Source organism: Rhinolophus ferrumequinum, chromosome 11 (genome assembly GCF_004115265.2).
Source record: "Rhinolophus ferrumequinum isolate MPI-CBG mRhiFer1 chromosome 11, mRhiFer1_v1.p, whole genome shotgun sequence".
NCBI classification, from domain to species: domain Eukaryota; kingdom Metazoa; phylum Chordata; class Mammalia; order Chiroptera; family Rhinolophidae; genus Rhinolophus; species Rhinolophus ferrumequinum.
This window is the reverse complement of record NC_046294.1, coordinates 87798708-87810741: the sequence shown is the minus strand read 5'-3', so window position 1 is coordinate 87810741 and position 12034 is coordinate 87798708. Positions and strand designations below refer to the sequence as shown.

Genomic DNA, 12034 nt, shown 5'->3' with positions numbered 1-12034 from the left:
AAAGGGTTGTGAATTCACAAAATAAACTACCCAGAAATAACATCATCACAAGATTCCTTATCATCATGGTCGACTTAAATCTGGCCACTCATAGGGCTTTATTAATTCTGAAAACCTCTTCTATCCAAGTTTTAAAAGAAGCTTTGGCGGACAAGTAGAAAAAGTTAAACAGAGAAGAGTAGTTCTGCCGCCAACTTCCATAATCCACAACACATTCAAAGAACTCACAAATCAATTGCAAGAAATTGCTCATCATGTATTTTTGGGGCCTCACTTTGTCAATTTATAAATGAAGGGTAGACCAGATAATTCTCTAAAATCACTTTCTGATATGAAGTTTTAAGATTTCACCACACATTAAAGAGAACATTGCTACTGTCTAAATGACACAGATACTGGGACCCTACTGGCTAACTCCTTCCAACTAGAATGGCAATACCACTGCCATTTGAGAAAGGAAAAACTGTCAAATTGTGTTTGAATTAGATTACTATATAACATATGATGACTCTTAAATATAACCCAAACACTAACAAACATCACAAACTAAGTCTATGTCAAAGAGCAGAGACACATATTTAATTAGACTGTCTATTCACATAAAAGAAAATCATGGAAGAAGTCAGAATGGCAGCACAGATGGAGGATGTTTTTCCATCAAAAGATCTACAGCACTCTCTTTTCTGCAAGCTACTAAATGTTATTTTCATTAAGAACTGTCTCTGTAAGTCTAGAATTTCAAGACAGTCTACATATTTTCTTGGTGAGAACAACAATGACAAAACTTTGCTTTATTTTTTGTTTTATTTTAATACAGACTTTCAAGGATCAAGTGAAATAGTTCATACAGTGCTAATATTTTGTGTTTAGGTCTTCGACTATAGTGGAGCAAATTTCGTAAAAAACAATGGCCAAATTATTCTCAAGTCATATATAATACCATACAATTCAAAATATGTAAATCTGAGGTTGCTCTCAGTAGGTTACCTTCAATTTACCTACCAGGTTATCCAATCATTCCATGGAAATCTACCTCCCATGCTTCAAGTGGTCCCCACAGAGGAGCATAATAAGGAATAAACCAAAAGTGGCCTGACAGAGAAGAGGTCCCATAAAGAGGTCTATTTCATAAGCCATTTCCTACTTAGTGTGAGGGAAAGGGAAGGACGTCCACCCCCCTGCCCCCACCCAGTATTTAAGACGTCCTTTACATGCAGAGAAGGCAAGGGGAAGCCAGTCTCTTAACAAACAAAAGTTAAAGGCACAAGGCACAGTGCGCTTAATTGGCCATACCTGAAGGAGACCTTGTGGGACTTCGGACTCTGACTTCTTCATCTGAGCCAAAACCTAAGAACTGCTCATCCTACAACAAAGGAAAATTATTTTAAAATCAGAAACCAAAACATAAATGTGAACAAATTCCAAAGAAATGCCCAGAGGAGATACAAATGAATTTGAAAAATTAGCCTCTATATATTAATCATCATTCAGATGGATATTTAAAATAACGAATATTGAAATAAATGGACCCAGCCATACAGCTTCACTACAGACAAATAGACGCTGTGTAGTAATTGAACAATGCATTGAAACATCATTTTTGGTGCATAGTACACAGGGGACAGTTCTAAATTTCAAACTACAGATACAGCCCAAACAATTAAAGGACGACTTTAATTCAAGTAAGCAAATCAGTACAATGGCAGAAATATACAGCCCCAATATTAAACAAACAAATCTTCTCAACAAGTAGTTGAGACTACACACATAATAATATAAACAATATTGTAATCTCTTGTCTACTAAATATTAATAGAGACTGAAATTGCCATAATCGTCAGTTCCTTAACTCAGGAATTGACATTTAGATGTGATTTCTGTACATTTGAGATCCAAAGATTCTCAACATGCATTTGATAGCATCATTTAAAAATGCCCTGTGATAAGAGACTTAATGGTGGGCAGCAGCTTCTGTGAAAGGGATCGTGAAGTGACCACACCTGGGGTGAAATTCAAGAATAACTTAGAGGAAGCATCTCATTTTCAATTATACTTAGAAAAGGCAAAAATTTCTCCTTACTTCTAACTTTTAACCTACCCTTTATTTAAAAAAATACCAAAGATTGAACCTATTTTGGACAAGTTCTCAGAAAAGATGATCTATTTAAACAAACCAATTAATAGAAATTCATTGATTTGGAAACTTAAGAATTCTTTCCAGAGAGAGAGATTAGGAGAGAAAATTCCAGATTCCAGAAACAAAATCCACACAAAATAAAAACAAAATTAGGAATCAAAGACAAATTTTCTTGAACCTCCAAAGTATACTGATAAGCCCCAAACTAAGTTCCAACAATTAAAGCCCCCAATTTTCCTCTCAGGAGCAAACACACACATAGGTATGTAGACAACACCTGTGGATTTTCTGAAGCAGTTTCCCCAGTTAGTTTAAAGCTTCAGTCATGTGCAAATCCGTTTAACCGCTTATTAACCAGGAATATGTGAAGAGACATGCAACCTTTTAGACAAATTAGCAGGTCCAGCTTTTAAATTTAAATGCTTTTGAGGCGCCAAATGTTTGAGGCCAAAATTTTGGGTACTATGAAACTGAGAGACAAATCTTATTAGAATCTAAAAAAGGTTTCTTGCTCTTAGATTGTTAAAATTATTGAAGTATTTAACTAGTTAAGAAAAAACTGAAATTATCCTCTTCAAAGAGATTTCTTTGTAAAGTATTATAATAAACTTAAATAAGGAATATATATATACCAGAGTACTTTTTACAGTCTCTTCTTTCAACATTAAATAAATTTAAAGTAAATTCTTATTGTGAACATTTGTGAAAAAGAAAAAAATCTCTCTCTTCATCTTGACAACTTCAGACACGTGGGGCTTAACCCCAAATAATAAATTTCTTGGAATGATCTTCGGGGCTTACACTTATAAGCTACAACATTAAAAAAAAAGGATGCCTAAACTCACAAGACAGAATCCAAAAATCTTATCACAGTGATGGAAGTTCCATATCGTTAATTTTTTAAATGTACTTTCGGTCAGAAGAAAAGACATTTAAAATAGTAATCCTAAAATGTACTTTGAGGGAAAAAAGCAGACAAATAAAATAGGCCATGGTAAATTGCCTCAGGTACTGTAAACAGCAAAAAGCAAAAAGAAATTACAGTATCTTAGAATTTTAGAGAGCAGTCCAATCCTCCCATTTGTGGGCACATGACACCACTCAGAGTGAAGAGTGAGTTTGAGGTCTCAGTTCTAGCACATGCAGGCTGCAGGTTATGTGATTTCAGACAAATCACTTACTACTTTTATACCTTAATTTCTTTATTTATTGCAGTGTTTAATGAGTAAATGAAATAAATTATATAAATTACGTAATTTATGTAAAATCCCTCAGAAAACTACAAGGCAACATCCATGTTATAGCTCTATTATTGACGTGGTTTTGGAAACTGAAACTCTGAGGGGGCGCCAAATGACTCACCCAAGATCACAGTTAGTTACAAAGAACTTCCTACCATAACAGTTACAATTTAAAACTATAAATAAATATTTAAAGGAATCAAATAAATCATCTACAGTACAAATCCTGCTATTCTTTCAGCTACTATTAAAGTAACATGATTGATGCCCGTTTTCCAGATCCTTAAAATTTCTGATTTAATTTATTCTCTTCCTCTTTTATCCTTATGGAACAACCTGCTAATGTCCACATTTCAGACATCTGGGGGTTTCCCAACTTACCAGGGGAATGCACTGCTAAAGGCATGAATTTTATGCTCTGTGTGCTGCAATGAGAAAGAGTTCTAGCAACTCTGCAGACAACAACCGACAGGAAAAGTGAAAAACAGCTGAAGTAATGAAAGATTGTTAATCTTTAAAAGAAATATAAGAGATCCATGTTGCTGTGTCCATTATCATTATCGGCAACCTCAGGGAGTCTTTTTTCTGTATTTCTAACTTTCACAAAATGTAACTACAATCCTAGTGGCAGTGTGCTCCAAAACAGCCCTGCTGAGCTGTCAAGCAGTAACTTAACCACCTCTGCCAATGTTTAAAGTGTGCAAGTACTGAACTTTCCAAAATGACAGAAAGCGTTAATTCTTTCCTATGGTCTTGCATAGTTAGAATAAGAGAATGAGTAGTCAAAAAAGACTATATTTCTACCTGAGAACTTTCTTTTCTCTTGAAATATAGGTTGACTTCTTGAAGCATGCTTTAAAAAAACAAGTACCCATTGTTTAAATAATCCAGACAGGTTAGCCAAAAACAAAAGCCATCACTGCTATGCCAAAGAGTTCTCTCTCTAGTCTTCTAACTCTGAACTTCCAATTCCATATAAGAGGCCTAAGAAAATTTAAGGAAAGCCAAGTCAAGAATTGCTGCAAGAGGGTGCTGCAGCTGGTCTTTCCTGCCTCTCATCTCACTCCCATCATCCCCTTAAACACCGTGGGGTTCCTAGAAGATTTAGTAAACAAAGTAACAGTGCTGTCTTCCTAAGGATTTAGACTGGCCTAGAAATGAAAGACTAAAGCAAAATGTCTACAAAAGACAACAAAAGGTGCTGCAATTAAATCCATGTTTGGCACTGTGGCAAACATCTTAAGACTGGACACCCTGAAGAGAGGATACAGGAGACACCATGATACACATGACCAAGTCTTCTTGGGAACTGGGCCCAAACAGCCATTCATCACACATACTTGTCTTTCCAATATGACTTTCTCTGATGAGCACAGCATTCCAAGACAGAGTACAGGAAAGAGCCATCCAACCTATTGCTTCCGAACAATGTCGTCTTTGGAGACTAGATCTCCAAGATTTTAACACTTTCTTACCTCCTTGCCAAGTTGAGCACTGCAAAATACTATTAAATATTTAGCATTCTTAGTGGTTAAAAATGCAATGAAGCTATCTAATGTCACTTCCTAAGTGACATGCAATTGTAAAAATAATAGATGTGTAGCATTTCTTCATTAGCCCTACCCCTAACTCTAGGGTAACCAGCTATTTGAGAACTTCCAAGCATACCTTTACTAGTAAATTCTACTTTACTCATAAGTATCTTAAAATTTGAGGATTTTTATTTTAATGCAGAATTTTAATTCTTTAGTAACTGGTTATATTTGTAAATGATGAAGCAATAGGAATATTTTTTCCACAAGAGAACCTAAGTGAACCCCAAATAAATAATAAAGATAATAATGTTTATTATAATATAAAATATAATGAAGACATTCTAGAAAAATACATGAAATTCTGTTGCAAAAAAAAGTTATGTACTACTAGGACAACTTTTCAAACAAAGCACTATTTCTTTTACTTGTTCATTCATTCAAAAGCCATTCATACGCTGGCCAAATGTAACCATTATGCTACTGTGTTTCCCCGAAAATAAGACCTAGCGGGACAATCAGCTCTAATGTGTCTTTTGGAGCAAAAATTAATATAAGACCCGGTATTATATTACATTATATTATATTATTATATAAGACCCGGTCTTACAGTAAAATATTATAGTAAAATAAGACCGGGTCTTATATTAATTTTTGCTCCAAAAGACGCATTAGAGCTGACTGTCCGTCCGGCTAGGTCTTATTTTCAGGGAAAACATGGTATCTGTTTCAGATGCAAAGATGAGTAAGACATGATTCCTGTTTTCAAGAAGTATCTAAGGCAAACAGGCAGGTGCACAGCAAGCTTTCCTTTAAAAACCAAAGTCTCGGGGTGGCTGGATGGCTCAGTTGGTTAGAGCATGAGCTCTCAACAACAAGGTTGCCGGTTCTATTCCCACATGGGATGGTGGGCTGTGCCCCCTGCAACTTAAGACTGAAAATGACAACCGGACATGGAGCTGAGCTGCACCCTCCACAACTACATTGAAGGACGACGACTTGGAGCTGATGGGCCCTGGAGAAACACACTGTTCCCAATATAATGAAAAAAAAATTTTAAACAAGTGTTTAAAAAAAAAACCGCCAAAGTCTCATAAAAATGTCAGTGAAGGATAAAATGTTATACTATGTACTTCATATTCCAGATTTTTCAACTTGCTTAAATCTTGGAATAGTTCATTCTTCCTCTTATGTTAGTATTTGTTCATGGAGAAATATTCAACAAATTTTAAAATTCTTCCAAAAGATGGCAATGTATATCTCCATCCTTCAGTATTGTAACTAGTCACCACTCCATCCTTAGAAACCAGAGAGACTTTAGGTAATCAAGACCTAAATCAGCTGCAGTGATTAGATGTGACACAGTTCGCAGTTTAATACCAGTGATCTGATAAACTTTCAAGTGATAGACCTCAATGCCTTTTCCTCCCTACCCCCAACTAAAATTCATAGATTTTAGTTCCTCCCATAAATTCTTCCCAATTTACCACAGTCAGCAAAAAAAATCACTCACCTGGAGTTCTTCATCTCTCAGGCTAAGGTGGATGTTCCAAAGCTACTTTGAAAACCCTTCTAAGCACATCTGGCCTGGGCTGATGCAGCCTACGAGGACTCTGCTCACACCTTTTCTTTTCTAACAAGAGACTTCTCAGCACTATAGGCACCGAATGAACTGGCAGGTATCTATCTCAAACATGACCTTTAGCAACCATATCTTAGCATTCTTCTGTCTCTAAAATGTGTAGTCTCAAGAGTTTGAAAAAAATCAAATTTCTTCAATTACAAAGGTTTATTGATCAATCAGTTGAAAGTAACATCAATCAATAACACAGACAGTATCAAAATCACCCTGATACTGTTTGAAACTGTTTTGGAGGCTTCTAATTTTTGGTATCATCATATATAGTTCCATCATGTGAGGAAGCCACGGGAGAATTAAGAAAATTACCAAGAACAACCAAAGATGTAGAAACATTCAGGATACATATTGTACGTCTCCGTCTCCGTAGCTCTAGTTAGAAGAGCATAGCACTTCTCCTTTGGAAATTTATCCAGTTAGCTATCACCTCTGCTGGCATTATTTCTGTGTCTATTGCTAAAAGCCCTAAAATACCACGGTTTTGATTCTGCATTTTAAAGACAGTACACACAATTACAGTATTTCAGGGATTTTAAAATATGTGTTGACATATTTGACCCCTCTAGAGTGTTCACTCTTTGAGGCAGGGCAGTTTACTTATTCATTTTTGTATTCCCAGTATATGGCACAAATTTGGCACTCAAAAAAATTTTGTAAAATGAGAAAAAAGGAAATACTACTAGTACATTAACTGTTTTAAAAAAATTAAGCATCTACTGTGGTAACAGCACTGTAGTAGAAAAATACTTGTGGACTCCAAAGAATTAGACAATATGACTTTTACTTTTAAGAATACATGGAGATAATGTCCTCAGGCTGGTAGGACAAACTAAATTCATTCATTCATTCATTCATTCATTCATTCAAAATATATGTGAGCCCATTTTTGGGTTAAGGAACGAAGATAGAAATAAGACAACTTCTGCTTTGTAGGACCTGGTAGTTTACTAAGAAGAGATAAACAAATTGTTATAGTGTTACCTGTTGTTAGGGGAATGGATATGGAGGCACAGCAGAAAGGCAACTAACCCAGTCAAGGAGAAAAGGTCAGGAAAGCCATTGCAGAAAGGATAAAAATGTAATCTAGGGGGCAGCCGGTTAGCTTAGTTGGTTAGAGCGCGGTGCTCTTAACAAGGTTGCTGGTTCGATCCCCACATGGGCCACTGTGAGCTGCTCCCTCCACAACTAGATTGAAACAACTACTTGACTTGGAGCTGATGGGTCCTGGAAAAACACACTTAAAATAAATGAAAGTCTTAAAAAAAACATAATCTAACTTTGGAAGGAGTGAAATACTGCTGGCAGAGAGTATAACACATACAAAAGCACAGGTATAAGAGCATGGCATGCAGGGAAATGACAAACAGTTCAGTATGGCTGAGTTCCCTAGCTGATGTGGGAAAGGGGCATAAGGTACTGAGGGGGAAAGAAAAGGCAGAGGCAGATCACAAAAAGTCTCAAACGCCTTCCTTAGTTTGACGTTTACCTTTAAGGAAGTGTGGGCCTCACTCTGAAGGCCATAGTTCATCAGTGACACTTTCAGGCAGGAAAGTGTGATTAGATTTATACTTTCAAAAGATCACCATGACAGCAGCGGGGAAGTAGAGATTGCCTTTAAAACCATACACAGGAAGAACAGTTATACAAGTAAAATGACTGCAGTGGCACTGGGGATTGAGGGAAAAAAGGGCAGATTCCGTAGATAGTTACGAGGCAAAAATGGGCAAAGTTTTGATATAAAGAGTTAAGGGAATGGAAAAAATTAATAGACGTGCAGGTGTTTTGCTCAGGTTGATTAGACTTAATGGGGATATTTACCAAGATTGGGAATACAAGAGAGGTTTATAGGAATGGGGGTGTCACTTTACCCATTTGAATTTGAAATGCCTAAACGACATAATGATCTGGAGAAAACATCTGATTCAATGACTATACGAATGCTGAAATATATTACAACGCAATCACTCAGGGAGAAGATACTGAGAGAAAAGGAAGGTCAGTGACAAATCCCTGAGGAATACCTACACTTAACAATGCCCAGCGGAAATGGAAGCCAAGGAAGCAGACAGAGACGGAATGGCCAAGAAGATCAAGTACAAAAGGGTCAAGGGAAGAATACGTATCAAGGGACGGTCAAGTTTGATAAAGACTGAAACTTGTATAGCAGAGTATCAAACGAGGAGGTGACTTGCGACCTTACAAAGGCCAATTTCAATGCTGTGTTAAAGGCTCCTAGAAGCCAAAGTGCAGTGGGTTGAGGTGTCATTAGAAAGTGACCAAAATCGAAGTATAGACTACTCTTTTGACAAAAACTGTTATAAGGGGAAGCAGAAATAGGGCACAAAGTAGGGAATGACCAGCTTGAGAGGATTCTTTTTTCAGTTGAATATGTTTATATGCCCAAGGGGAACACAGCAGCAGGGAAGAGATTGAAAATCCTCAAAGCAAAGTTGTAATAAATGGAAAAGGGACAGGGAGGAAGAGTCAGCTAGGAGGGAGTACACACAAAGGACAAAGGAAAGGAATTTTCTTTCATTAGGAAACGGGCTAAGCATGGATTTAGTTTCAGAAAAGTTCATAGGCAGGAGTAAACTTAGAAATTCCTCTGAACTAACAAGCAAAACTTTGATTATGTGAGCATCTGTCAGGTGAGAAACAATAGATTTCCTCAGATTCTCAAAGAGGCTTACAACCTACAGAAGCTTTTTAAAACGCATCTTGAAAAGAAATAAATCATAGACAATGGCTGATTAAGAAATAAATGGGAGTGGGAGATAAGGGGGAGAAGTAGAAAATTAGATGCAAGGATTACTAAAAACGTATTTGATCGGAAAGAGGTAGCCACAGCAGAGCCAAAATAAAAGACAAATCAGTTATTAGAACCTTAATTCTAGGATGGCATGGCCAAAGCTGATAAAACAAACAGCAGGGAGCTACACTGATTCTCAAATGTACAAAAGGCATAACTGTGTTTGAAGTTTATTCTGGAAATGATACATACACACACAGACACACAGAATTAGAGTAGGAAAGAAAATGAATAAAGGGAGACCAGAGACCAGATAGCGGTCTATAGCCATAATTTAAATGTCATTGGCATTCAATCACTCAGCAAGTATTTATTGAGTATAGCCAGGCACCGTTTTAGACTCTAAAGATAACACAAGTGAAGAACTGACAAAATCCCTGCCCCAGGAGGCTACAATCTAGTGGAGACAGAAAATAAACATACAACAAATAAATAAATAAACCAGGGCAATAAGGATTAATGGGGGTTAACTGTGGGGGTTATTTTCACTAAGGTGGTCAGGAAAGTCTTCTCTAAGGTGATGGTTTACCAAGGATTGGCAAACTATAGGCTATAGGCCAAATGTGGCCTGTCACCTGTTTTTGTTCAGTCCAAAAGGTAAGAATGATTTTTAAATGGTTTTAGAAAATCAAAAGGAGAATATTTTGTGGACATGAAAATTACATGAAATTCAAATTTTAGTGTATATAAATAAAGTTTTATTGGAACTCAGCCATACTCACTTATGTATTGTCTATGGCTGCTTTTGCACTATAACAGCAGAGTTGAGTCATTTAAACAGTGATCATCTCTGCAGAAAAAACTTCTTGAACCCTCCCTTTAGACCTAATGATGAGAAAAAGACACACATATAAACATCTCGGTAGAAAAGTATTCTAGCTTGATAGCAAGTGCAAAGGCCCGGAGACAACAAGCATGGCACGTATGACAGACAAAAAGGCCTCCATGGCTCTGCGGCAGAACAAATGAGAATGGAAAGATGGTGTTGAAGAAGCAGACATGACAAAAGAGGGCAGATCATGTATGGCTTTGTTAGTTGCTGTGTGAAGAACAACCTTTGGTGAGGTAAAAACACAAGCAAGATTACAAAGTAGTCCAACCAAAAAATTATAATGACTTAATTCTGGGGGTTTGATGGTAGAATTACTGAGAAAAAAGTTAAATTTAAGGTATTTTGGAGGTAGTGCAGAAAGAATTTGCTGATGGGTTATTTGGAATATTAATAAAAATCAAGGATAACTATTAAATTTTAGGCCTGAACAACTGGGTAAGTGGCAGAGTCACTCCAAAACAAGGAGAAAAGCAAGACTTTTTGGACATGATAAGTGTAAGATACCTATTAGATACCCAAGTGCTTCAATGCCTACCATGGTTCCCCAAAAATAAGACCTAGCTGGACCATCAGCTCTAATGCGTCTTTTAGAGCAAAAATTAATATAAGAACCGGTCATATGAGACCGGGTATTAGGTTATATTTTATTATGTATTATGCTATATTATATATGACATGACATTATATATTATATTATATAAGACCCGGTCTTACATTATATTAAAATAAGACCGGGTCTTATATTAACTTTTGCTCCAAAAGACGCATTAGAGCAGATGGTCTGGCTAGGTCTTACTTTCGGGGAAACACAGTAGTTTCCTTGCCTGGGAATAGCAGCTACCTCAAAGGGTGGTCAAGATTAGGTGAGATAACACACTAGAGGTACTCAGAATATTGCCTGGCCCACAATAAACACTTAGTAAACGCTAACCACTTTTATTATTATCCAAATGTAAATGTCAAATAGGCGTCTGGTTATACAAGCCTGGGACTCCAAGAAGTAGTCAGGGTTAGGAGACAAAGATTTAGTAATCCTGGGCATATAGATGAGGCCTGCATGGGATCACTTAGGAAGAGTGTGTAGATAGAGAAGGTAGACAAAGGTAGTCTCCTAGGTGACTCTTATATTCAGGAGAATTAAGCAGAGAAGAAAAACCATACAGAATACTGAAAATTAACAACCAATGAGTTAAGAAAAAAGCAGGTTGAATGTACTGTTACAGAATCTAAGAAAAGGGTGTTTCAAGAAGGAAGGAGTCAGCTGGTTCAAATGCTGCCCAAAAGGTTTCACAGGATGAGGACTGAGAACTATGTATTCAATCTGGCAAGAAAGAGGTCCTTGAGGGATTTGATAGAGACATTTCCGTAGTCGTGGGCTTATAAAAGCCCAATTACAGTGGCTGAGGATGGGATAAGAGGTGAAAGGGGAGACAGCACTTTCAAGCTTTGTTGTAAAAGGGAACAGAGAACCAGGTAGTAGCTAAAAGGGGACGTGAGGTCAAGGGTTTTTTTTAAAGGACATATTAAGACAGGCAGTTTTATATGTTGATGAGACCAATCCAGTTGAGAGAGAGAGAAACTGCCAAAGCAGGAGAGAAGTGCAGAAACCAGCTTGAGGAGACGAGAGGATGGGGTCCAGAGTACAGAGGGAGAGTGGTGCTTCAACTGTACCCGGCAACAGAGGATAGGAAAGGAAAAGCTATTAAACACCTTGAAAATATTAAAAATATCTTGATTCATATATTACACTTGGTATAACTGCCTCTGAAGAAATCAATAAATCAGTAAATGAAGAATACTTGAAATGTTCCCAAGAACAATTCTGTTAATATTAGTTTTGGAAA

The 12034-nt window shown here is 36.9% G+C and overlaps 1 protein-coding gene across 9 annotated transcripts in view; it reads right to left on the bottom strand.

Moving 5' to 3' along the window:
- Positions 1 to 12034, bottom strand: part of KMT2A (lysine methyltransferase 2A) — a 77517-nt gene that overhangs the window by 52141 nt on the left and 13342 nt on the right. For all 9 annotated transcript variants that reach the window (XM_033119655.1, XM_033119656.1, XM_033119657.1 and 6 more), the window contains one exon: positions 1294 to 1363. In XM_033119655.1, coding sequence (XP_032975546.1) covers positions 1294 to 1363 — 70 coding nt within the window. The remainder of the gene's footprint in view (positions 1 to 1293; positions 1364 to 12034) is intronic.